Source organism: Equus caballus, chromosome 7 (genome assembly GCF_041296265.1).
Source record: "Equus caballus isolate H_3958 breed thoroughbred chromosome 7, TB-T2T, whole genome shotgun sequence".
In the NCBI taxonomy this organism is placed as follows: Eukaryota; Metazoa; Chordata; class Mammalia; order Perissodactyla; family Equidae; genus Equus; species Equus caballus.
The window spans coordinates 85,713,597-85,740,739 of record NC_091690.1 but is presented as its reverse complement, the minus strand read 5'-3'; the positions used below and the strand labels follow the sequence as shown (position 1 = coordinate 85,740,739).

Sequence of the window (27,143 nt, the reverse complement as noted above, 5' to 3'; positions counted from 1 at the left end):
ATCCTGAAAAGAAACTTCAGAGGACAAGCTTCGGATCAGGACGATCAGCCCTGCATCCTAAACCTTTGATCCTTTCAGTACAGTGCCAATGTGCACAGAGCTCGATCTGCAGAAACTGCACGATTCTGACCTACCTTTTGAATTAATGATTAAATTAAATTCAGAGACCTTTAGCATTAATAATTTTACCCTAATTTTTGAAAATATTCTCAATTAATGCAAATGTTCAATTAGCCAGAAGATTCCATTTGCGACCACTGTGAATAGGTGTTTTACTGAGATTCACATAAAACGGTCTCTGCTTGTATGAACTTCCCCTGCCAGCAGACACTGACACCATCTCAGAGACATAAACATCTCCTATATTTTAGTTTTCACACGGACGTTGATTTTGTAAAGGTTCATTGTTAGTTAGACATGAAGAAAAAGTTGTTTATGTAACATAATGCTTTCTGGCTATAATTTAGGTCCAAATAATCTTTCTTAGTTCTTAACACATACATAAGACATTTACATTACACTATCTGTTCCAATTCCCTTTTCCTTACTAATTATTCTTTCATAAGTGCTGTTGCTCTTTTCTAAGGTACTATCAGGCTTTTTACATTCTTTTCCAAAAGCAGAGACAAATTAGATATGAAATTCAAATTAGAAGTTTAAAGAACACAAAGAAAAGAATTGAGGGTTACTTCCGTGTTCTTATATGACTTATCCCATCAGTAAATTCCAGTACCCAAAATAAGCCTGATTAACGAGAATGGTCAGGAAATGAGGTACAAATGCATTATTGTTTAAAATGTGTCTAAAATGTACCAGTACACTTTTCTACAGTAAACACAGTAACAAACTACTTATATCAATATGAGTTTTATGACTGAGATTTTTAAGAATTACTATTTTTAAAAATTACTATACTAAACATCACGTCAATGCAAAATACAAGGAAGAGCAGCACATCGAGTGAAAACTAACTCAAGAATGTTAGAATTGTTTTATTGATTAATTCATTACTATCCCTTTTGATGCTCATAAATAACCTTTCTCATAGGTAGAGTGCTAGAAAAAATGCTATATAACTAAGTACATTGTTAATTTGGTTTTGACTAATGCTTGTACTACTGTACACACTTTTTAAAAATAAAAGTATCACATAACCTATGATCCAGATTTAGGATTGATAATTTTCAAATCCTTTTGCCCTAATCAGTGTTCTCAATTTTTCAATATTTCTAAACTCTAACGCTGAGAACTAACAGAAGGAAAATAACAATCAAAATCTCTCCAAAACTATATTTAACTTTTTCTAGACTCTATATACACTATTGCAATGAACAAAATTAACTGATTTGAATTTCATCTTCTCTTGGTTTCTTTATCTGTAGAATAAAGTAGTTCAACTAGAATAAGCTCTAAAATTTTTCTATTTTTAAAGTTTTGTGATTTTAGCTATTGGTAAAGATATTGATAAATAGTCAAATAAAACAAGTAAAAGCACTCTGAACAAGCACAATGCATACCTATTTAGAACAGTATTTATTGTTTTCTAAAGGAGATCTTATTTTGAAGCACTGTTATTTAAAGAGAAATTAATCCCATATCTAATGATGAGAAAATCAGTGCCTAAAGGGCTATAGCAATCTCCAGTGGGTAAATAAAAAACAGAGTTCAAAAAAATGTAAAAATAAATTTATAATAATCTATGTGATTCATAAAATGAATATTATGATGATCATTTGTTCTTGGTTCAACAAGAACAATTCTTGCATTCTAAAGAATACAATAGATTAATGACATGAATTAATTACTAGTTTATTGTATGCCTGGAACTAAGTTTGCTTGTTGCTCTTGACTTCTTAACAACAACAACAATAATAAATAGTTGATACCAATGAAGTTATAACTGCTAATTTTAGCACTGTTATTTAGAATAAAAACTGAATACTCATTTAGAATTATTTGAGGTTTATAACTACCTCTAAAGTCCCAAGCAGCTCAACATATTGTAAAAGAAGCTGGTCCTTGAAAGAGAAATTGTATTTCATCTATGATTTAAAGTGGCAGTTTTAAGTTGAAAATATCATTAAATGTGATCAATAGGGCTGGCTAATTACTGTATTTTGACCTTGTGAAGTTTTCGATCTCCTTTCTCCGCTGGGTCCTCTATTTCAGAGCAGGGGTAAAATCCAGGGAAGGGTGTGAGAGGGTTAATCTTTGGCCTACAGGAACCTGAGAAAGCACCCATCAAGCTGCTGATACTCCGAAGGGAAGAAATGACTTGTGGGGGAAGGGCTGGATCAACCAGAAGATCCGACACCATCTTGCGAGCCTCATTTAGCACTGAAAGATCAACTCCACTGCCACCTCCAGAGTTCTAGAAAAGAAAAAGAGTGAAATTATATATTTGTTACACAGAAGAGTTGACATTTAATACAAAGTTACTCTACTCTAAATCAAGGTCTATCTAACAATATCTAAGTGATTAAATCCTATTAAAAATTAATTTTCATTTATTTGGACATGGCATAAATGATAGAACAAATGGTATAATTCTAATCTCAAATTTTTTTATGCTGAAGTATGTAGCAGATATTGTGAACTTTAATTTTCTTCTATATTTTTCATTAGCTTATCTCACATTTAACAATATTCATTACTCACTTACTGACTTTATAACTAGTGTGGAACTAAATTTGAATTTATTTCAAAATCTATAATATGAACATTTTATTAATTTATTGATGATGTCCTTTCCTTTATGTCAAAATTTCTTATAAACATATACAGCATTTCTTTCATTTACCTTACTCACTTAAGGGGCAGTCTAGCACAGTTACAAGGCTTTGTTGGAAAGACATGAGTTTGAAATCTACGCATTAACCTTAACTGTGTGACTTTCAGCAACTTATTTAACCTCTGAACTTTTTAGTTTCTTCACTATAAAACGGGGACAACAACATCTATCTGGTCAAAGGCTGATGTGAGCATTAAATCTGCTAATACATGTAAAGCACATAAAGCAATGTATAGTGCGGATATTTTAAGTGCAGTAAAGAAGACTATTATTGTCAATATGTGGAAAATGATGAAATAAAAATACAGAAAAAACATTATCACAGTTCAAAGGAGATAGTGATAACTTTGAACTGAATGGTTAACAAAAACCTCATGAAAGAGATAGCATCAGGCTGGACCCTAAAAAATGGGTAGGAAATATATTTTTTCAATTAAGAATAAATATTTCATTGATATATAGACATGATTTTTACTTTTTGAAAATACATATATATGATCAATTCAATTGCCCATAGAAATAAGTACAATGATAATCAGAACAGTGAATTAAATGTTACTTTTCTTTTACTGTACATTGAACTTACATTTGGGTGTGTTTTGAACTCATAATTATTCATAGTATTTAATGAGCTCACCAAGAAACTGTTTATTAAGTATCCTCAATGCATTTTAGAATTGGGAAATATGAAAGTTCGACTAAAGATTGGCTAAATAATGTTTTTGCTCTTTGTAAAATCCTTTTTTTTTTTTACTTGTGAAGTATTATTTTGTATTGGTTTTTATTTTAAAACATTCCCTATTATTGGGGCATAGCCCAGCTATTTCTAGTCTTTTTTAAACAAAAACCTCTCTGTATATGTTACTATAGATAATTAAGCACATTCCAACAAATAGCTTCCCATAATTTGGGTTGCTGGACCAAAGTAAATTAACATGTTAAACTTTGAACATTACTATAAAACTGCTCTCGCATGTGTTGGTCAAATTTATACTTCCATGAATTGTACATAATCTGTTTTCCCACACCCAGATAAAAACTCTGCCGTCATTTGAGTTGGTGTTGCTCCATAGATAATGTGTCATTTCTCTCTGGCTGTTGTCAAGATATTTTCTTTGTCTTTAGTTTTTAACAGTTTATGAGAGTGACATCAGCATCATGGCAGAATGAGCTCTTCCCCTGGACTCTTCCTCTAAGATACAACTAAAAGGACATTCATATACCAACAGAGAACATTCACACAACAAAAAAGATATCTGAGAGACCCATGCGGCCATATCTCTGAGGGTGGAGGTGCTAGACCCCCAAGAGGAAGTGGAAGGAGGTAAGGGGAATCTTCTCTTCCTCCCAAATGGCAGAACCTTGGGACTGCACACATCTCTCAGAGGAAAGGGGGAAGGGGTGGCCCTCCACAGAAACACCATAGATCTCTGAGTTCCCTCACAGCCTGTGGGAAAGCCCCACACAGAGGTGACTGAGCTATCATGGGGGTGTCTCCATCGAGCTGGCACCTGAGGAGAGCAGACAGCCAGGGCTGAGCAAGAAAACCCCCAGGACTGCACAGGCAAAAGAAAGCACCCCTCCCCCTGCCCCGCGCTCTAGTTCAGTGGGTTGGCCAGAGCACCGCACAGATGGAAAAGCAGCCGGCAGCTGGAGTGAGAAGACTGTGGATTGCGGCAGGCTCAGAATACACAGCTTTTTACCCCCACCAAGTGGTGCTAGGTGGAAGCTGAGACCTGATACTATCACTATGCAGAGGCACAAATCCACACCACAAAGCACTATGAAAAAATATATTAAATCTCCAGCCCAGAAGGAAAATGAAAAGCACCCAGAAATCAATCCTGAAGGCACAGAAATTTATAATCTAAATGACAAAGAATTCAAAATAGGTATCATAAAAAAACTCAATGAGTTACAAGAAAATACAGTTAGACAGTTATATGAAACCAGGAAATGATTCAAAAAGAGACTGAAACTATAAAGAAGAACCAATCAGAAATGTTGGAGATTAAAAACACAATGGCTGAAATAAAGAAAAATCTGGACCCCCCCAAACAATAGAGCTGATACTATGGAGGAACAAATCAGCAGTCTTGAGGATAGAAATGCTCCAGATGCAGGAGAAGAGACAATTAAGACAAAAAGGAAATGAAGGAATTCTCTGAGACATATCTGAATCAATAAAGAAATGTAACATAAGAATTATAGGTATTCAAGAGGGAGAAGAGAAGGCGAAGGGAGCAGAAAGCTTGTTCAAAGAAATAATAGCTGAGAACTTCCCAAACCTGCAGAAGGAGCTGGAAATACAAGTGAAAGACACCAATAGATTTCCTAATTATATCAAAGTAAAAAGACCTTCTCCAAGGCATATACTAGTAAAGCTGAAAAAAGGCAATGACAAAGAAAAAATATTAAGAGTGGCAAGGCAGAAAATAACTTACAAAGGAACCCCTGTCAGGCTTTCAGTGGATCACTCAACAGAAACCTTACTGGCTAGGAGAGAGTGGAATGATATACTCAAAATACCAAAACACAAAAACTTTCAGCCAAGAATACTCTATTCAGTGAAAACATCCTTCAGATATGATGGAGAAGTAAGACCTTTCCCAGATAAACAAAAACTGAGGGAGTTCATCGCCACAAGATGCTCCAATAGAAATCTTCAAGAAGGCCCTTGTACCTGAAAAAAAATGAAACAAGTTACAAAGCCCTGAGCAAGAAGATAAATAGGTAGGCAAAATCAGAAAACTACATCTCTCTATCAGAACAGGTTAGCAAACACTTAATTATAACATTAAAGATAAAGGGCAGGAAAACACCAAAAATAAATATAATCTCGTCATTTTAAACACAAATTCACAAGGTGGAATAAGACATGACAGTAATAACTTAGAAGGGGCAAAGGAAAGGGATGGAATCAGCTTAGTCTAAGGAAATAAGAGGCTATCAGAAAATGGACTAGCTCATCTATGAGATTTTTTATACAAACGTAATGATAACCACTAAACAAATAACTACAAAAGAGGCACAAATGATAAATAAGGAGAAAAATAAGAAAACCATCATAGAAAACTACCTAACCAAACTGGTAGTCCAAACTACACAGGACAAGAAACAATGGAAATGCAGAAGAACCAGAAAACAAGCCATAAGATGTCAGCGTTAAGCCCACATATATCAATAATGACTCTAAATGTAAATGGATTGAATTCTTCAATCAAAAGACAGAGTTGCAGAATGAATTAAAAAACAAGACCCAACAATATGCTGCCTCCAGGAAGCACATCTCAGTTCAAAAGTGAACACAGGCTCAGAGTGAAGGGATGGAATATGATATTCCGAGCTAATAGCAAACAAAAGAAAGCAAGTGTTGCCAGACTTGTATCAGACAAAGCAGACTTCAAGATGAAACAGGGAAAGAGAGACAAAGAGAGGCAGTATATAATGATAAAAGGGACATTCTACCAAGAAAACATAACATTTATAAATATTTAGGCACCCCACACAGGAGCACCAAAGTACATAAAGCAACTACTAACAAACCTAAAAGGAGATATTAATAACAACACAATAATAGTAGGGGACCTCAACACCCCACTTACATCAATGGATAGATCATCCAAAGAGAAAGTCAACAAGGAAATAGGGGAATTAATCGAAAAACTAGACCAGATGGACTTTATAGATATATATAGAACACTGCATCCAAAAACAGCAAGACACATTCCTCTCAAGTGTGCATGGAACATTCTCAGGATAGACCATATGATGGGAAACAAGGCAAGTCTCAATAAATTGAAGAAGATTAAAATAATATCATGCATCTTTTCCAAGCATAATGCTATGAAACTAGAAATCAACTACAAGAAAAAAGCTGGGAAAGAGAAAAAGATGTGGCGATTAACCAACATGCTACTGAACAACCAGTGGATTATTGAAGAAATTAAAGTAAAAATCAAAAAATATCTGAAGACCAATGAAAATGAAAACACACCATACCAATTTATATGGGATGCAGTCCTAAGAGGGAAATTCATCGCAATAGAGACCCACTTTAAGAAATAAGAAAAATCTCAAATAAGCAATCTTAAACCACACCTAACAGAAACAGAAAAAGAACAAAGCCCAAAGTCAGCAGAAGGAGGAAAATGATAAATATTAGAGCAGAAATAAATGAAATTGAAACAAAAAAGACAGTAGGAAGAACCAATGAAATAAAGAGCTGGTTATTTGAAAAGACAAACAAAACTGACAAACCCTTAGCCAGCCAACAAATTGGACAATCTAGAAGAAATGAGTGAATTCTTAGACTCTTACAACCTCCCAAACTGAATCAAGAAGAAATAGAGTGAGTATCTGAATAGACCAATCACAAGGGAAGACATTGAAAGAGAAATCAAAAACCTCCCCAAAAATAAAAGTCCAGGACCAGATAGCTTCTCTGGAGAATTCTATCAAACATTCAAAGGAGATTTATTACTTATCCTTCTCAAACTATTCCAAAAAACTGAAGAAGGAGGAACACTTCCTAACACAATCTACCAAGCCAACATCACCCTGATACCAAAGCCAGACAAGGACAACAGAAAGAAGGAAAACTACAGGGCAATATTGCTAATGAACATAGATGCAAAAATCCTCAACAAAATATTGGCAAACTGAATATAGCAATACATTAAAAGGATCATACACCACGATCAAGTGGGATTTATAGCAGGGACGCAGGGATGGTTCAACACCCACAAATCAATCAATGTGAAATACCACATTAACAAAATGAGAAATAAAAACCTCATGATCATCTCAATAGATGCAAAGAAAGCAAGTGACAGGATCTGACATCTATTTATGATAAAAACTCTCAGTAAAATGCGTATAAAAGGAAAGTACCTCAACACAATAAAGGCCATATACGACAAACCCACAGCCAACATCATACTCAATGGGAAAAACTGAAAGCCACCCCTCTGAGAACAGGAACAAGGCAAGGGTGCCCACTCTCACCATTCCTATTCAACATAGTACTGGAGGTTTTGGTCAGAGCAATTACGCATGAAAAAGAAATAAAAGGAATCCAAACAGGCAATGAAGAACTGAAAATCTCGTTGTTTACAAACAAGATGGTTTTATATAGAGAAAACCCTAAAGAATCCACTGGAAAACTATTAGAAATAATCAACAACCACAGCAAAGTTGCTGCATACAAAATCAACTTACAAAAATCAGTTGCATTTCTACACTCTAATAACGAACTAACAGAAAGAGAACTCAAGAATACAATCCCATATACAATCGCAACAAAAAGAATAAAATATCTAGGAATAAACTTAACTAAGAAGGTGAAAGACCTATACAATGAAAATTTTAAGATATTACTGAAAGAAATCGATGATGACATAGGGAAATGGGAAGATATTCCATGCACATGGATTGGAAAAATAAACATAGTTAAAATGTCCATACTACCTAAAGCAATCTACAGATTCATTGCAATCCCAATCAGAATCCCAATGACAATATTCATGGAAACAGAACAAAGAATCCTAAAATTCATATGGGGCAACAAAAGACCCTGAATAGCTAAAGCAATCCTGGGAAAAAAGAACAAAGCTGGAGGCATCACAATCCCTGACTTCAAAATATACCACAAAGATATAGTAATCAAAACAGCATGCTACTGGTACTAAAACAGGCACACTGATCAATGGAACAAAACTGAAAGCCCAGAAATAAAACCACACATCTACAGACAGCTAATCTTTGACAAAGGAGCTAAGAACATACAATGGAGACAGGAAAGTCTCTTCAATAAATGGTGTTGGGAAAAGTAGACACCCGCATGTAAAAGAATGAAAGTAGACCATTATCTTTCACCCTACACAAAAATAAACTCAAAATGGATCAAAGACTTGAAGGTAAGATGTGAAACCACAAAACTTCTAGAAGAAAATATATGCAGTATACTCTTTGACATCAGTCTTTAAAGGATCTTTTCTCAGACAAGAGAAACAGAAAAAATAAACAAGTGGGACCTTCATCAGACTAAAGAGCTTCTGCAAGGCAAAGCAAACCAGGAACGAAAGGAAAAGACAACCCATCAACTGGGAGAAAATATTTGCAAATCATATATCCAACAAGGAGGGGTTAATCTCCATAATATATAAAGAACTCATTAACTTGCAAAAAGACCCACAAATAACCCAGTCAAAAAATGGCCAGAGGATATGAACAGACATTATTCCAAAGAAGATATGCAGTTGGTCAATAGGCACATGAAAAGATGTTCAACATCACTAATAATCAGGGAAATGCAAATCAAAACTACACTAAGATATCACCTTGCACCCATTAGAATGGCCATAATCAGTAAGACAAAAAATAACAAATGTTGGAGAGGTTGTGGAGAAAAGGGAACTCTCATACACTGCTGGCAGGAATGCAAACTGGTACTGCCACAATGGAAAACAGTATGGAAATTTCTCAAAAAATTAAAAATAGAAACACCATACAACCCAGCTATCTTACTACTGGGTATTTATCCAAAGAACTTGAAATCAATAATTCAAAGAGAGTTATGCACCCCTATGTTCACTGCAGCATTGTTCACAATAGCCAAGATGTGGAAGCAACCCAAGCACCCATTGACTGAAGATTGGATAAAGAAGATGTGGTGTATACATACAATGCAATATTACTCAGCTATAAAAAAAGACAAAATTGTCCCATTTGTAACAACGTGGATGGACCTTCAGGGTATTATCATCGGTGATACATGCAGACATTTCACTCATATGTGGAAGATAAAACAAACACACAGACAAAGAGAATAGTTCAGTGTTTACCAGGGGAAGGAGGCTGTGGGGTGGGCACAGGGAAAGGGGAGCACTTATACGGTGACTGACAAATAACAATGTACAACTGAAATTTCACAATGTTATAAACTATTATGACCCCAATAATAATTTTTTTAAAAGTATGGGGGTGGTTTAAATGCAATAAGATTGGCAAAATGCTAATGATTCTTAAAGCTGGATTACCTTACCTGAGTACATGGGGGTTCATTATACTATTCTCTCTTATTTTGTATGTATATAAAATTTTTCATAGTAAAATGTTTTGTTAACATTATCATCTCAAAAAGAAAAGCTTAATTATGACATAACTTAGAGTAGATTTGGGGGGGGGGGGTTGATCCTATTTGCAGTTCACCCAGCTTCTTGAATTTGTAGGATTATGTCTTTTGCAAAATTTGGGAACTTTTCAGCCATTATTTCTTCAAATACTCTTTTAAACCCACTCTTTCTGCTCTCCTTCTCAGACACTGAGGATACGAATTTTGGATCCTTTGTTAATTTCCTTTAGGTCCCTAAGGCTCTGTTCCTTTTGTATCCATCTATTTTCTCTGTGTTGTTCAAGTTGGGTAAATTCTATTGATGTATCCTGAAACTCTCAGATTCTATCTTCTGTCATCTCCATGCTACTATTGAGCCCATTCAGCAAGTTTTTAATTTCCATTATTGTATTTTTCAATTCTATAATTTCCATTTGTTTCTTTTTTATAACTTCTATTTCTTTTCTGAGATTTTCCATTTTGTTCATTTTTTTCAAGAGAATTTGTAATTGCTCACTGGAACATTTTTATCATGGCACTTTAAAATTCCTTGTCAGATAATTCCAAATCTGATTCATCTTGGTATCAGGAGTGATTGTCTTTTCTCATTTAAGTTGTAATTTTCCTGTTTGTTAGTATGACAGGTGATTTTTATTTTATCATCATCATTTTGGCTATTATGTTAGAAGACTCTGGGTCTTATTTAAATCTTTTATATTAGGACGTAGTCTCCTTGTTTAGATTTAGCACACAGGTCCTGGTCTACTTTTTAGTCTGTGGTTCTAATGACAATTTAATTTTCAGAGCATTCACAGTGGTGTTTCAGTCTGCTTGATTTTCTGTGGTGCCACTATGGTTCACACTGGTCGCTGCTGGTGCCTCTGGTGGAGGGAGATAGGAGCGGGGAGGGGAAGCCTCCTCACCTGGGCTACCTAGTACCTCTAGGTGGGGGAAAGGAGTCTCCAGGCCACAGGGACAAAGATCACTTTCTGGGCTAGGCACTTGTGGTGGTGGTAGCCCCCCTGCCAGGTCCCCTAGCCACCCAGTGTCTCTCCCTAGGAAGGGGAGTCTCATGCCCAACAGGAAATGAAAGAACTTCCCATGGCCACTTCTCAGTGATGTTCCCTATCAATTCCCCTTTGCTGGAGCCACCAGACTCGCTTAGTGTTGTCAGCAGGATTCTCATTCAAACTCAGGGAGGGAATAAGCCTACTTGCATCACATTCTGTTGCTATATTGGAAGTTGGGGCTTTGGGTCACCTTTTGCTATTGGGTAGGAGTCATAAGACACCCTGTCACTATGATTTACCTCCATTACTGGGGTCCACCCTCCTCTTTCCATTTTTCAGAGTTCTTACTTGGTTGCCTCTTGCATTATTTCCATAGTTTATAGCTGTACTTAGCAGAGAGGAGCCAAATTAAATCTCATGATACATGCAGAGCACATAAAGCAATGTACAGTATGTATAGGTAAAGTGCAACAAATATTATTAGTATTAATATTATGGAAAGTGATGAGATAAAAACACAGAAAAAATGGTATCAGAGGTCAAAGGAAATATAAATAACTTTAATCTTAATAGTTAACAGAAACTTTATGGAAGAAGTAGCATTTGAGCTGAGCTATCAATTTATTTATTTTTTTAATTTTTTTTTTTAGAAAGATTAGCCCTGAGCTAACATCTGCTGCCACGCCTCCTATTTTTGCTGAGGAAGACTGTCCCTGAGCTAACATCCGTGCCCATCTTCCTCCACTTTATATGTGGGACGCCTACCACAGCATGGCTTGCCAAGCGGTGCCATGTCCGCACCTCCGAACCGGCAAACCCTGGGCTGCCGAAGCGGAACATGCCCACTTAACCGCTGCGCCACCGGGCCAGCCCCTGAGCTATTAATTTAATAGGATTTTCTTTATAAAGATTAGGAGAAAATTTCTTACAATAAAATTAAAAATGTATTTGAGGGATCTTATTCTTCAAAAAGAGAGAGCATAAATAAAGGTAAAATAGTGATGTACAGGGAACACAAAATTATTAAAGTACAGGCTATATAAAAAAAAATGGAGCAGTGGAAAATACAGTTGGAGAGGCTTGTCGGGACCAAATTTTTGAGAACACTGGATTCTAGGCTAAGGAATATGGGCAATGGAGAATAATGGATTTTGAACAGGTCAAAGAGAAAGAAGAAAGCATGGAAAGAGAAAAGAAGTGATGGAGAGCATTGAAATTTTAAAGAGGATAAGAAGGCAATATTTATGTTAAGACCTGACATAGGTGCGGGAAAAGAGCATTCCAGACGGAGAGACTAGCAAGTGCAAAGACCCAGAGGCAGAAGCCTGCCTGGCTTGTCTGAGGAATAACAAGGAGGCCAGTGTAGCTGGAGCAACGTAAATGAAGGAGAAAGTAGGAGAAGATGAGGTCAGAGAAGATAAAGGGAGTAAAGGAAAAGATCATATTGTATAAGTCTTTTAAGTCCATGATAAGGATGTCAGTTATTATTCTGGGAGAGATAGGAGTCTAATGAGCAAGAGAGTGACATAGTATGACTTATGCCAGATCAAAGTGAATATTCAGATTATTTGCTATAATTTTAAAAGTTGAACTTGAATTCCTATTTCCCACTAGCTTATATTTGGCAAATTCTTGTTTTTGTGCAGAGAGCTAAGAATGGATTGTACATTTTAAAGGGTTATTGAAGAAGAGGAATAGGGGAAAGGGAGACGGGAGGAGGAGAAGAAGGAGGAGGTGGAAGTGGCGGCTATATATCACCTGCAAATGCTAAAATATTTACTGTCTGGTCTTTATAGAAAAAAAATTGCTAACTCCTGTCTTATACAATAATTTCAGAGATATTTAGTATTATTATTGAAATTAATATAATATTAGCTCACATTTTTATTGAATGCTACTATGTACCAGGCACATATTATTATTATTTTAATCAGCCCCCTGAGGGAATTGGTATTATTCCCAATTTAAAGATGAGGAAATAGATTTAAAGTGACTTAAGAGGCTTGCCTAATTTTTTAGCTAGGAGGGACTTGTTTGTATCAACCCAACTCTTCTGCCTACAACTAGTCTAGAAAAGCCAAAATAAAATACAAATAGCATCCTCAAGGCATCAGAGCACAGTCAAGCAGCCAGGGCTGGAAAGAACAAGAACCCAGGGTTAAGAGAAAAAATTGAAATGAACACAACATTCTGTGCTACTTTTTCTGTCAATGAATTTGCTACTGATTCATAACTGGCACAGGACAGATAGGATGAGAAGCAGAGCAGTTAAGAGGTTAGGAAACAGAGCGGAGCTTTCTGTAGTCTCAAGGGGCTGGGAGACAAAATTGGAATTTAGGGTTATCAGGCTAGGGGCTTTAAAGGCCAAGCAGGATCCCAGAGAGAAGAGAAAAACAAAGAAGCAAGCTTGAATTCACAGCTGCTTTTCCCCTGAAGACATTTGCCAATGTGTAAACAGTGGCCAAGAGATGAAGAAACCAAGCAAAAATTCTCAAAAAGATTTCCATTTTGAAAGTAAAATAGAGCTTTCAGCAGTCTCAGTGATGAAGGGAACAAAAATAGGAGCTCCTAGAAAAACATCACTAACCAAACTATTCTTGAACAAATATAAAACTATTTAAAAAACTGAACCCATAGGGGCTGGCCCCGTGGCCGAGTGGTTAAGTTCGTGCACTCCGCTGCAGGCGGCCCAGTGTTTCGTTGGTTTGAATCCTGGGCGCGGACATGGCACCGCTCATCAGGCCATGCTGAGGCAGCGTCCCACATGCCACAACTAGAAGGACCCACAACGAAGAATATACAACTATATACCAGGTGGCTTTGGGGAGAAAAAGGAAAAAAATAAAATCTTTAAAAAAAAAAAACTGAATCCATAATCTAAAACTTGTTCATAAAAAAAGCTCCAAACTGACATGGTTTCACCAGAGCATTCTTCCAAACATTAAAGGAAGAAATAATATCAATCTTACCAAACTTTGCCAGATAACAGAAAGAGGGTATTTACCCTCTTTAAGAGCCCACCTTATTTTATCAGGTCAGTATACCCTTTTTACCAAAAACATACCAAGAACATTACAAAAAACAAAAATTATAGGCCAACTCTCTCTCACAAACATGGATTCAAAATTCCAAAACAAAATATTAACAAATAGAATCCAATGATATACATTTTAAAAAGAAAATGTATCTTGATCAAATTTGGGAATGCAGGGATGGTTTAATACAGAAACAAAAATTAAACAGTATAATGCACCATACTAATAGAAAAAATGGGAAAAAATACAGGGATCATCTCAATAAATGTAGAAAAAGCAACTGATAAAAATTCTACACCCTTTCATGACTTAAAAGAGGAAAAAAGCCTTTAGTAAACAAAGATTAGAATGGAACTTCCTCAATCTGATAAAGGGCATCCACAGAAAACATTAGTGGTGAACTTGCTGAACATTTTCTCCCTGAGTTCATGAACAAGACAAGGCTGCCTACTAGTACCAGGTCTATTCAGCACTGCACTGGGGATCCTAAATAGCACAATAACACAAGAAAAATAAAGAAATGCCATGGGATTGGAAATAAATAAACAAATTTGTCTTTATTCATTGATGAGCTTATTGTGTCCCTAAAGACTAAAAGAATCTTCAGACAAGCTATTAGAATTAATAAAAGAATTTAGCAAGGTCATTGGATATAAGAATCAATATTAAAAAAATCAACTGAATTTCAATGAAACAGCATAAACTATTAATAACATAAAAATTTTTAAAAATTGCTAACTTTTACAAAAACTTTTGCAATTTAAAGGAATAAATCTAACAAAACATGTGCAAGACCCCTACACTGAAAAGATTATTAAGATAAAGATGACTCAAATAAGTGAAGGACATACCATTTTCATGGATCGAAAGCCTCAAAATTATAAAGATGTAAATTCTCCTTATATTGATCTATAGTGAGAATAATCTCAATGAAAATCCTAGGAGAAAGTTTATTCTAACTTTTATATGAAAAGACAGAGCCAAGAATAGCCAAGATAACTCTGAAGAACTGAAGAACTTATATTATCAGATATCAAGACATTATAAAGCTGCAGTAATTAAAGTAATGAGTGTCATATCAGTGTTTCAGGATAGACAAACTGACCAACAGACCAGAACAGAAAGTCCTGAGACAAATCTACACATACATGGTCACTTGACTTATGACAAAGGTGACAATACAGTGCAAAGAAGAAAGAATGTTTATTTTTTTCAATAACTGGAACTAGTTCAATTGGATATCTATATGGAAAAAAATGTATCGACCTATAAATCATGCAATACAGAAAAATCAATTCCAGATGCATTACAGATCTAAAGGTAGAAAGTAAAACAAACACAACTTCTAGGAGGTAACAGAAGAAAATCTTCACAACCCAGGGGATAGACAAAGAGTTCTTAAACAGGACACAAAAAAACCACCAGCCAAAAAGGAAATGATCAATAAATTGGTATAAATGGAAATGATTGATAAATATAGAGTATTTTCATCAAAAGACATCATGATAAACCATAAACTGGGAGAAGACTTTTTCAACGCATACATTATATATATGTCCAAAATACATAAAGAACTCCTACCAATCACTAAGTGAAAGGTACATAATGAGTAGAAAAATGGGTAAAAGACCTGACCAGAGGATATCTGGGTAGCAAATTAAGAAAAGATCCTCAACCTGATGAGTCATTGGTGAAATGCAAATACTAAAACCACAATGAGATGCTGTTCCACAGTCACCAGAATGATTTAAAACAGACTCTACCAAGTGTTGGCAAGAATGTGGAGCAACTAGAACTTTCATACACTGCTGATGGTTGGGTAAAAATTGGTAAAACCTCTTTGGAAAATCATCTGGTTCTAGCTACTAACACTGAACATATGCATGCACACCCTGTGACCCAGCAAGCCACTCTAAGATATACACCCAACAAAAGACATCAGGAATGTTCCAGCAGCATTACTTGAAATAGCCAAAAAATGAAAATAAAACAAATGTGCATCTTCTCTAGAAAGGATGAATAAATTGTTGTACATTCATTCAATGAAATACTAAATAGAATAAAAATGAATGAATTATTGCTATGTGCAATAATATGAATTAATCTCACAGAGAAAATTTTGAAAGACAGAAGCAAAACAGAAAATACATATGATTGATTCCATTTATATAAAATTAAAAAACAGGAAAAACTAAGTGTGATGACCAAATTCGGGACTGAGATGACACTTGCGAGAAGTTGATGACTAGGAGGGGAGCATATAGGGGCTTTGGGGGTGCTGAATTCTTCATCGGAAAGATGGTCACATGTATATATTCACTTTGAGAAAATTCATCAAGTTGTACTCTCATGATTTGTGCACTTTTATATATGAGTGTTACACTTCAATATTTTTTAAAGGATTATTAGGAAGAGGAAGAGAGAGAAGAGCGAAGAAAAAAAATGAGAGAAGTGCCTGATATCACATACCAGGTCTGTCTGACTACAAGCTTATGCTCTTAACCATTACTGCTTATTTATCTTTAGATATTACTAGTAATTTAGAAACTCTTTTAATTGGAAAGTGAGGATCTTAGTGAATAGGACTGATAAGAAAGCCCACTGTTGTAGGTCAAGGAACCAGCTCCTTTTAGGTCAGATGTGGCCTTCTTGACTTCATCTGACAGCAAGAGTTACGTTATTTTGCTCACCAAAGCCCAGAGATGACTTTATCCTTATAGGCTTATTCTTGTAGCTATTCCATTCACAGTTTAAGAACAAAAATCAACCATTCAAAGGGATATTCATTTTTCAAAAATTGGTGTTGGGACAACTAACTAAATAAATCTAATAAACAGGGTAACGCTTCTATAAACACAAATGACAAAGATTTAATCTTTGTTAATGTTTATCTATTACTATGAAAAACATGAGGTTTCAAAACAGCATATGAAACATAATATTATAATTTCTGTAGAATAGAATACACAAACCCACATTTCAATACAATGGGAAAATGGGGAAAGATCTATAAAGATATACACCAAAAGTTAACATAATTAACATAGTCATTGTTTGATGTTTATGAGTGGTTTTTCTTTTTTCTCCTATACTGCTATTTTCAATTCTTCTGATATGAACATGTATTACTTGAGTGATTAAAAGAAATCTTTAAAAAGTACCTATTATATGATTCCATTTATATATATAAAGTTCATAAATAAGCAAAACTAAGTGCTAGAAGTCAGGATAGGGTTATCTCTGAGGATATAGGTAACGATAAGAATGAGGCCTACGTGAGGCTTCTGGGATGCAGGTAATGTTCTATTTCTTGACATGAGTACTAGTTACTTAAGACGTTAAGTGTCTGAAAAGTCATTGAGCTATGCACTTTTCTGTATGTGTAATTCAATAAAAAGTTTACCAAAAACTCTAAGTAGAATGTTTTTGGCTTCCCTAGTATAATATTTTGCCAACTGCTTTGCTTTTTCTCATATACGGCCTATATTTTTTTCCTCTGTGGATCAGCTGTCTACGATCAGAAAAAAAAACTCATCCTTAATATAGAATTATCACTTTATTCTGAGCCAAGATTATATTAGCAACATTTTTAAATTATTTATAAGTTTGGTTTCTTACCATTTTCTTTTTCCCTTACAATTAAAATGGTTCTTTTTAAATTTACCCAAATGAAAGTCCTACTTATTTTAGTTCAGTTAAAGAAAATCTTATCGCATACAAATCTTGTGACTGTAACTTTAAATATCAAAACTTTTATTACAGATATTAATTACTAGTGATATCACTTATATTTACCTGATAATGAGGTTTATACCATTGCTTTAGGTCCCAATCCCAAAGAATCATCTGAAAAAAAAAAAAATTCACTCAGTTACAAACCACAACCAAACAAACAAATACATGTAAAGACAAAATGGAGCATTTTCAATTACAGATACCTAAAATTGCTTAAAGTTTGGGTGAGGAATTGAGAAGGTCAGAATAAAAATTCTCTCTAGACAGATTATTTCATTAATTATACAATCTCTGATTGAGAAATCAAAAGAACAGTCAGAATAAAGTCACTAAAATAAGCTATATTAGCCTTCAAAATATCGATTACCACAAAAAAAGAAAATATAAATCCAAAGTCATATCCAGTCACTAAAAATACAAGAGAAATTACAAATCATCAGACGCTCTCCCCCTCCCACCTTCTCCAAAAGATGGTCTCTGATCCTAAACCAGTGTCAATAGATGGCGCTATTTCCTTACCAATAAGGCAGTTCTGTCAAAAGCACTTCAAAAAGTTTGTCCTTGTGGTTAGATGAAGTATAAAGGAATGGATTTATAAAAAGCAACACACACTCCTTTTGATATTCAGATAATTAGTGATGGTTTTCCTGTTTGTCTCTTTTATAGGTTATCAATGGTAACTTCTTAGTCCCAGATTGGTCTTTTCCTGCCCTTCTTCCTAGCAGGCTTTCTGCCTGCCTCCCTTTCCAAGAGTTACTTTGCTCAAGAAAATAAAATCAGCTTTAATTTAGCAAGCTTAACTGCTATCTATGATAAATCCTAAATTTCTTTTAAGTTTGCTTAGTTAATAAACAGGTCTCCTCCTTTTGCCTAAATAATTTATTATAACTGTGATTTTCTACATAGCTTTGACCCCTCGTCTTGAAACAAGCCTATTTAATTGATAACATAATCACACAATTTCCATATATTTAATGATTTGTGTTGTTTCTTGTCCTTGGTCTTAAATCTCCTGGTTGCAAAAGATCTTAAAATATTACCTACTCTATCACTGGTCAAATATTTTATCAGGAGTTGGCAGTTTTTTTCTGTAAAGGGACAGATAGTAAATATTTTAGGCTTTGCAAGCCACATAAGGTCTCTGTGGCATATTCTTTGTTTTTTGTTTTTGTTTTACAATCCTTTAAAATGAAAAAAAGAAGAAAAAAAGCATTCTTAGCTCGAGGGCCATATAAAAACATGCTGCTGGCAGGATTTGGTCAATGAGCTGAGGTTGCTGACCTCTATTTTAGATTCCTTAATACACCCACCCCGAATCACACAAAAAATTGTCAGTCATCATCATCACCATGTCCTTGTCAACACTCTTGCAGGTCATCTCTTGCCAGTGGAGAGAAACCTATTCCTTCCCCAAGAAAATCCAGACATACCAAAACCACTTAGAAAACTCACAAACCAGTGCCCACAAAACGGCTATGGTGTGGAGCTACATGCAAAGTGTGTCATATGTGAGGAGACTCGCTAAAGTTCTGCAGGATTTCATAGGGCCCTAAGTGTGGTCCTGATAGAATTATTTCAGGTTGTGATTTAACCGGTATACATTCTAGATCTAGAGACATTAATTAATGTAGTTTAAGATGTTAACAACTTCCTAAGAATACTCACATTAAGATTAACATAACTTAAAATCCCTGAGTTTCCTTTATACTTGATATTGCTACGCTCCATTTTCTCCATGCTATTCTTATACAATTGGCTTTTAGACCTAACTACAATACTTTTCTTCTGTCCTGATATTAGCCTGTTAAAGTTTCTTTGGAGATTGAGGATGTCAACTAGCCTATTCACCATTCTTCCCATCGTCACAACATCTGTGAATCTGATATTTTCTTAAGTGGACCAATAAAAGTACAGAACAGACAGGAGTGAAGACAGTCACATGACGTGTCACTAAAAATTACCTACAAGATAGACATCAATTCATTAATTTGCATTCTGAATCTACAAACTTGCCTAACTATACTGTCATCCAATCCATACTTCTACTTTTCTTCTACAAGGATAACATCAAACGATGACAAATGCATAAACCTCATTTCCCCAATTTATTAGTCTAAGCAGAAGCTGACTTTTTGTTAACTCAAGCATACTTTCATCAGGATAGTTTCTGAGGATTGAGTCAGTTTTCCTTACCCCCAACTCCATTCACCATGATTAAATAAATATTATCTTTTTAAATAGTCACACTCTAATATCAAAAGCCGTATTTGTATTCCTATCATGCATTCTTAACAGGAGTCCTATCACTCCCAAGAAGGTGAAAATTGGTTCTTGGGAGCAAAAAAAAAAAAAATCCTTAAAAACCTTAAAGGTTTGTGGCCCTCCAAATACCACAGTACACAAACAGATATACTGTAAATCTCTGGTATTAAAATTTCATAGATAGGGTGGGATGATTTAGGGGAAAAAAATCTCTAAAAAGTCTCTTTAGGGGGGTGATAGTGAAAATAAGGTTGAGAAACACTGATGATGTAAAGTAGTTCTGCTCCCGGCAGAACATTAGATCACACTCCGAGAAAGTTCCCTAACGCACTGAGGCCATCCTGAGGCTGCCTACTCAGAAGCTGCTGCTAACATGAAGTCACGTACACCCTATTTTAACTGTAGTCTTAAGAGATCTCTGAAAACCTTACTATGTACGATGGGTGTTTTTTTCTTTATGCTTACTCTTTTTAGATCTCTTTACCGTAGTATTTTGTATTACAGACCATCCCCACTCCTCCCTGGCCCTTCATCCCATTATCATGGTTTTCTCTCACTTCTACTTACTAGGTTGGCTTTGAATTAACTCTTAAGCAGCAGCTCATTCTTATTTGCAGTCAATTTCTCTAGGATGAAAAATTACCTTTAACCAGAAAGTAGGTCTTAGTCTGAAATCTCTTGCACATTAGGAACTGAAAACAGATATAGTCAAAGCTACAAATTGCTAGTGGACTGCCTTCTGTATAATTCGAACAACTAGAATATTAGACATTTTGAGAAAACAAAATTTTCTGCATAAGGAGTGGAAGATGTATGATCCAGGAATTCTGCAGCTAGGTACATCTTAGAACAGTGTTATTAAAAGTGTGGTCCAGGGGCCTGCCTGGTAGTATCATGAATGGGTTTGCACATTCTGCTTTGGCAGCCTGGGGTTCACAAGTTCAGATCCCAGGCATGAATTTACACAGTACTCGAAGCCATGCTGTGGTGACGTCCCACAGACAAAAAACACAGGAAGATTGGCACAGATGTCAGCTCAGTGACAATCTTCCTCAAGTAAAAAGTAGAGGATTGGGGCTGGCCCCGTGGCCAAGTGGTTAAGTTTGCACGCTCCACTGCAGGCGGCCCAGTGTTTCGCTGGTTCGAATCCTGGGCACGGACATGGCACTGCTCATCAAACCATGCTGAGGCAGCATCCCACACGCCACAACTAGAAGGACCCACAACGATGAATATACAACTATGTACTGGGGGGCTTTGGGGAGAAAAAGAAAAAAAAAAAGCAGAGGATTGGCAACAGATATTAGCTCAGGGCCAATCTTCCTCACCAAAAAAAAAAAAAAAAAAGTGTGGTTCACAATAAGATAAACACAGAAATTAAGAGTAAATGTTCAGAAATTTTCATAGCAATTTGACATTGTTGAGACATTTTTATTGTATTTTACAAAAGCATCAATCTACAACAGATTGGGGGAAAAATTCCAAAGCTCAATTCTTTACTATATAGTTTGACACCAGGAGACAAGAACACAAATGCATGTAGCTGTACTGTTTGGGGTAGCAAGAAAACTAGACACAATCCATGTGCCCACCAATAACAAAATGGAGAAATTTCGGTATAACCATACAGTGGAATACAACAGTGAAAATGAATGAAGTATGGCTATATACCATATGAATGAATCCCAGAAACAAATGATTAATAAGAAACGCAAGTCACAGAAGGATACACACAGTATAATTTCATATGTGTAAAATAAAATATACATTGAAATACTTTTAAGGAACATAAATATATGGAAACTATAAAGAAATTCAAGATGGTGATCATCTCTAAGGGAGAAGAAAAGGACACTGGATTGGAATGGCACAGAGGGACTTCAAAGTTATTGGTAATGTTCAAAGTTAATGGTAATGGTGGGGAGATGGTGTTTGTTATCCTTAGTCTCTATACTTGATGCATATTTTATAGGTATACATTCAGCTTTAATAAAAAATTAAGAATTTAGGAAGGTAAAGAAGTAGAGACAATGACTAGAGAAAACTCTAGAGAAATTGTGCTGTGAAAGGCTAGAATGAAATGGAGCAATAGTTGGAAAAAAAATGAGGATAATACTTTTGTTGTTGTTAACATGGTGGGTTCTAGAGCTTGTGTGTACTTGATAGGAATGATCCAGGACAGTAGGAGAACTAATGATGTAGGACAGTGAGAGATATATGCAAAGGAGAAAAATCCATAGCGAAAATGTTGCTCAATGTCTCTATAATATTAGCACTTAGATAAAAATTTAAACTAGGAAACAGTAACAGAGTATTAGCCGTTATTTATCAGATTCTGATCTGTGAATCACTAGTTGTTCATCAGGGTCTCGAATATTTAGAGGGAAAAAAGAATCGATTTAGTTTACATATATTTCAAAATTGTAAAATGTAAGATTAATTCTGATATCCACAGAAATCTCATCATCACCTTGATAACCATTATATTCTCAAAAGCTGGGCAGGTGCCCTAAAGCCTACATTGTTCTGTAATAGTACAAATCATCTTAGCTAAAGTATTTTCAGGTCATTCAAATATTATTGTTTATATCAGTTAAATTTGCATTTCATTGTGTTGCATTATATCCCTAATCAAAATAATAAATGGCTCAAAATTGGTTTCCTAAAGCTTAAAATATTAATAAAAACCGTAACATAAATAACTCAGAATAAATGCTAAGCATAGATCAAAAATAAGCCTTAATGCAAGCAGAATACTAATCTGTGCATGTCATAATACCACACAAACCCATAAAAACAAAAATACTACTAAGACATACAACAGTGACTATCTAAAAGCTGGATTTTTTTTTAGACTTGCAATTCATTGACCCTATATTCTTCTGCATGTTGCCCACTTTGAAACTTTACCAAATAATGATAGGAAGCCATGGAAACTTTTATGACATATTCAAACAAAACTTTTAATAAAAGCCTTTTTGGTAAATCAATAAATAGAATTTTTATTGAATAAGCACAAAATGCTTTCTTATGTGAAACTAAAGATTTTTGTTCTTAAAACAAGAGACAAAAACTATAGAGGAATCATTCAGATTCTGTGCTTCTCATAGCAAAAGGACGTTAAAATAAAAAAAGACAAACTATTGCCAAGACACTTGTAATACTAGCCTCATAGATGATAAACATTACACTGGAAGAGAGAACAAATCAAATAACATCCAAAATGTATTTACAAATGACATCCTAGGACATCACAGAATTTAAAAAGCATATAATGTAAATAATTACTGTCACATTCATACACAGCAGATACCTTACTTTATTACTGGAGAAACGAACTCATGTGTTGAGTCCAAATGAGCTCGTGGTGAGTGTGCAATACATATGAGGAAGGATGGTAGACAACTTTTATGTGTTTATCACAGAAAAACCCATACTACAAAAGATGATTTTTTCTCCTATTTAATGTTTATTTTGTGAACTATGATAAAGACTGGAAAAAGTGTGTTGGAGTCAGCTCAGAGAATCAGGTTATCTGTACAGCAAGGAAGAACTCTGCTAAACAATAAGAGTATCTCCTAACTACAAACCTACGTGCTACTTTATTCACAGAAAATAGCTGGTGGTTAAAACACAGATACTGGGCCTGATCCAGTGTTAAAGAAATAGCATAAATGTAAATGCACTCAGTTTTTAGCCACAGAGTATACATCCTCTAAGTGTGCTGTGGAAAAATGGAGCAAATATAAAAGTACAAAAAAACAAATATAGAGGTCAGCCCAGTAGCATAGTGGTTAAGTTCACGCTCTGCTTCAGCAGCCCAGGGTTTGCAGGTTTGGATCCCAAGTGCGGACCTACACACCGCTCATCAAGCCATGCTGTGGTGGCATCACACATACAAAAAATAGAGGAATCTTGGCACAGATGTTAGCTCAGGGTCAATCTTCCTCACCAAAAAAAAAAAAGCAAAGAAAATATACAAGCATAAACAGTAAATATAACAGTATTTTCTTCAATAAAATGCAAAGAATTTCTATTTCTCAAGCTTTTAAATATAATAATGTCCATTAACTTAGCAATTGACACAGCCCTAAAAATAATCTTCAGTGAGAAATATCTACAATTCCAGGGTCCATGCTGAATCTGACTATGCAGAATCAACAGCCAAAAAGCACTTGCTGTCTTCTGTCATAAATTATTATTTTGCTTGGGTTTTTCCAATTTAAGAGAATTAGAGAAAATAAAAAAATTTGGTTGGATATAGAATGAACCAACAACACAACCTATTCACTCATCACTGAGCTGAAGTAGAGATACCTTTAATATTGCAATGTTCACTGATATAAAAATACTGTAATTTTTTAGTTTTTAAAAATTATGGTGAATCATTTTTATACATTTATTTAAAACTAGTGGGGGCCTACCATGCATACTGAATATATAGTGGATGGTACATGGATATTAAAAGTTTAAGAAACATTTGTAGAAGCATTCATTCCTCTTACATAATAATCTGTAGCTCTTTTAAAATCTTATTTCCAAGTAGCAGACAGTATATGTTCTGTATATACATTGTGCCCAAGTCAGCAAAACTTCAGGCATCTAATCTTCAATCCCAATACCAAAGTAGATCCTGTAAATAATTTAAATATAAAAATAAATAAATAATATAGCTAAATTCTGAATTTTAGTAAAAAATAGAAATTATAGTGACTACAGTATGTTCTCAAAACATGGTTCTGTTATACTGTAAGACATCCTTTAATGAAAGTATGAAATTTTAATTTGCTGCTTTTAGGAGCTTCCATTATTATACAGTCAGGAATTGTTTAACAACAGGGATACGTTCTGAGAAAGGCATCGTTAGGGAATTTCACTTTTGTGTGAACATCATAGAGTATACTTACACAAACCTAGATGATACAGCCTCCTACACACCTAGGCTACATGGTATAGTCTATGCTCCTAGGCAACAAACCTGTACAGCATGTTACTGTACTGAATACAGCAGGCAACTGTAACACAATGGTATCTGTGTATCTAAACATAAAAAAGGTACAGTAAAAATACAGTAAAACATTTTTTTAAAAATCATACACCTGTATAAAGCCCTTACCATGAACGGAGCTTCCAGGACTGGAAGTTGCTCTGGGTGGTGAGTCACTGAGTGAGGGGTGGGTGAATGTGGAGGCCTAGGACATTACTGGACACTACTGTAGACTTCATCAACGCTCTACATTTAGGCTACACTAAATTTATTTAAAAATTTTCCTTTCTTCAATAATAAATTAACCTAAGCTTACTGTAACTTTTTTACTTTATAAACTTTTAATTTTTTAAAATTTTTTGACTTTTGTAATAAGACTGAGCTTAAAAGACAAACATTCTGTGGCTGTACAAAAATTTTTTTTCTCTATGTCGTTATTCTATAAGGTTTTCCTACTTAAAATTTTTTTTTTTTTTTACTTTTTAAACTTTTTTGTTAAAAACTAAGACAGAAACACACACATTAGCCTAGGCCTAGACAGGGTCAAGATAATCAATATCATTGTCTTCCACATCCATATCTTGTCCCACTGGAAGGTCTTAAGGGGCAATAACATGCATGGGGCTGTCATCTACTTTGAGAGCATTGCCTTCTTCTGGAACAGCTCCTGAAGGACCTGCCTGAGGTTCTTCTTGAGGAGCTGTCACTCTTTTCAGAAATATGTCCATAGAGGTTTGCTTGGTTTGTTTCTTTTCTTCATCATAGACTTGCTTGTAAGCAGATAATGCACCATGAACGTTCCTCTCTATTAATGAAAGCCTGTCAGTATTGGAGTCCACATTTCAAACTTTTTAAGAAGCTTGACTTCTTAAAAAGAGGTCTGCAGAAGCTTCTGCTGAAAACTTCACTGTGAATTTTCTTGGGGATTCTTCTTTTTCTTTTCTTGCAGTTTCCTTTTCTCTTGCCTCTTCTTCAGCTATGCATTCCTATTCTAGTTCCAACAACTCCTCCTTGGTCAGTTCCTCAGGAACCAGCTCTAGAAGCTCCTCAACGTCATCTTCATCCACACTCAGGTTAAAGTTTTTTGCCATCTCAACAGCCTTCTTGATTTTTGCAACCTCCTTGTCCTTGACAAACCCTTTGAAGACACGGACAAACCTCTTGAGTGTATTCTTCCAGATGCCATTCACACACTCCTTGGTGACATCACCCCAAGCCCAAGCAAGGTTCTTGACGCAGTCACAGATGATGTAATCCTCCCAGAATTGTATCAGTGTCTTTTCAGTGTCTTCCTCTGCTGCAGTAATAGCCTGGGCAAAGGTCCTTCTCAGGTAGTACGCCTTAAAAGCTACTAGAACTCCTTGATCCACTGATTGCATCAAAGAGGTAGAGTCTGGAGGAAGAAACACTGCTTTGACATTGGGATGAAGATCGCCAATAAAAGGAGGATGTCTAGGGGCATTAACAACAATAAGCAAAATCTTGAAAGGTATGTTATTTTCCAAGCAGTACTTCTCCATTTTGCTGGCAAATCAATTCAGGAGGGCATCTTGGAATAGGAGCTGAGTCATCCATGACTTCCTACTACTCCTGTTGTCCACTGGCAGTGTGTGCTCACTGATATGCTTGAAGGCCCTGGGGTTGTCACTGTGCCAGATCACAAAGGGTTTCAACTTGTAGCCTGCAACATGGCCACTAAGCAAGATTGTTATCCTGTCCCTAAAAGCCTTGAAACCTGGCACTGACTTGGCCTTTTTATGTATGAAAGTCCTTTCAGGCATCCATTTCCACAACAGGGAAGTTTCATCCATATTGAATATTTGCTCTGGCAAGTAATTTTCCTCCATAATCAGCTTATCTAGAGTTTCCAAAAATTCTTCAGCTGCCTACATATCAGCACTCACAGACTCACCACTCACTTTCCACTGTGTGATGAATAACGATTCCTGAATCATTTAAACCACCCAGAGCTAGCAGTAAACTCAACATCGTAGCAGGGTCCAGCCTTTTCTTTCAACATTGCAAGAAAACTTTTTGCTTTGGCTGTGATTGTCTTGGTGCTGAGAGGGATACACTTCTGTGTCTGGCCTTCAATCCAAGTCATTAGAAGTTTCTCCATGTCTGATATAGGCCTTTCTCGAATTTTTGCTAGTCTCATTGCCTTTAATGAAGCAGAGCCTTTCACAGCTTCCATCACTTTGTTCTTGTT

At 35.5% G+C, this 27,143-nt stretch overlaps 1 protein-coding gene across 3 annotated transcripts in view; it reads right to left on the bottom strand.

Moving 5' to 3' along the window:
* The window catches only part of PDE3B (phosphodiesterase 3B), a 191,785-nt gene that overhangs the window by 65,669 nt on the left and 98,973 nt on the right, over positions 1-27,143 (bottom strand). For all 3 annotated transcript variants that reach the window (XR_011441143.1, XM_023646081.2, XM_023646082.2), the window contains exons 2-3: positions 17,746-17,796; positions 2,123-2,371 (exon numbers count right to left, since the gene is read on the bottom strand). Coding sequence is in view for 2 of the 3 variants with exons in the window: in XM_023646081.2 (XP_023501849.2) it covers positions 2,123-2,371; positions 17,746-17,796 (300 nt within the window). In the remaining variant the exon portion in view is untranslated. The remainder of the gene's footprint in view (positions 1-2,122; positions 2,372-17,745; positions 17,797-27,143) is intronic.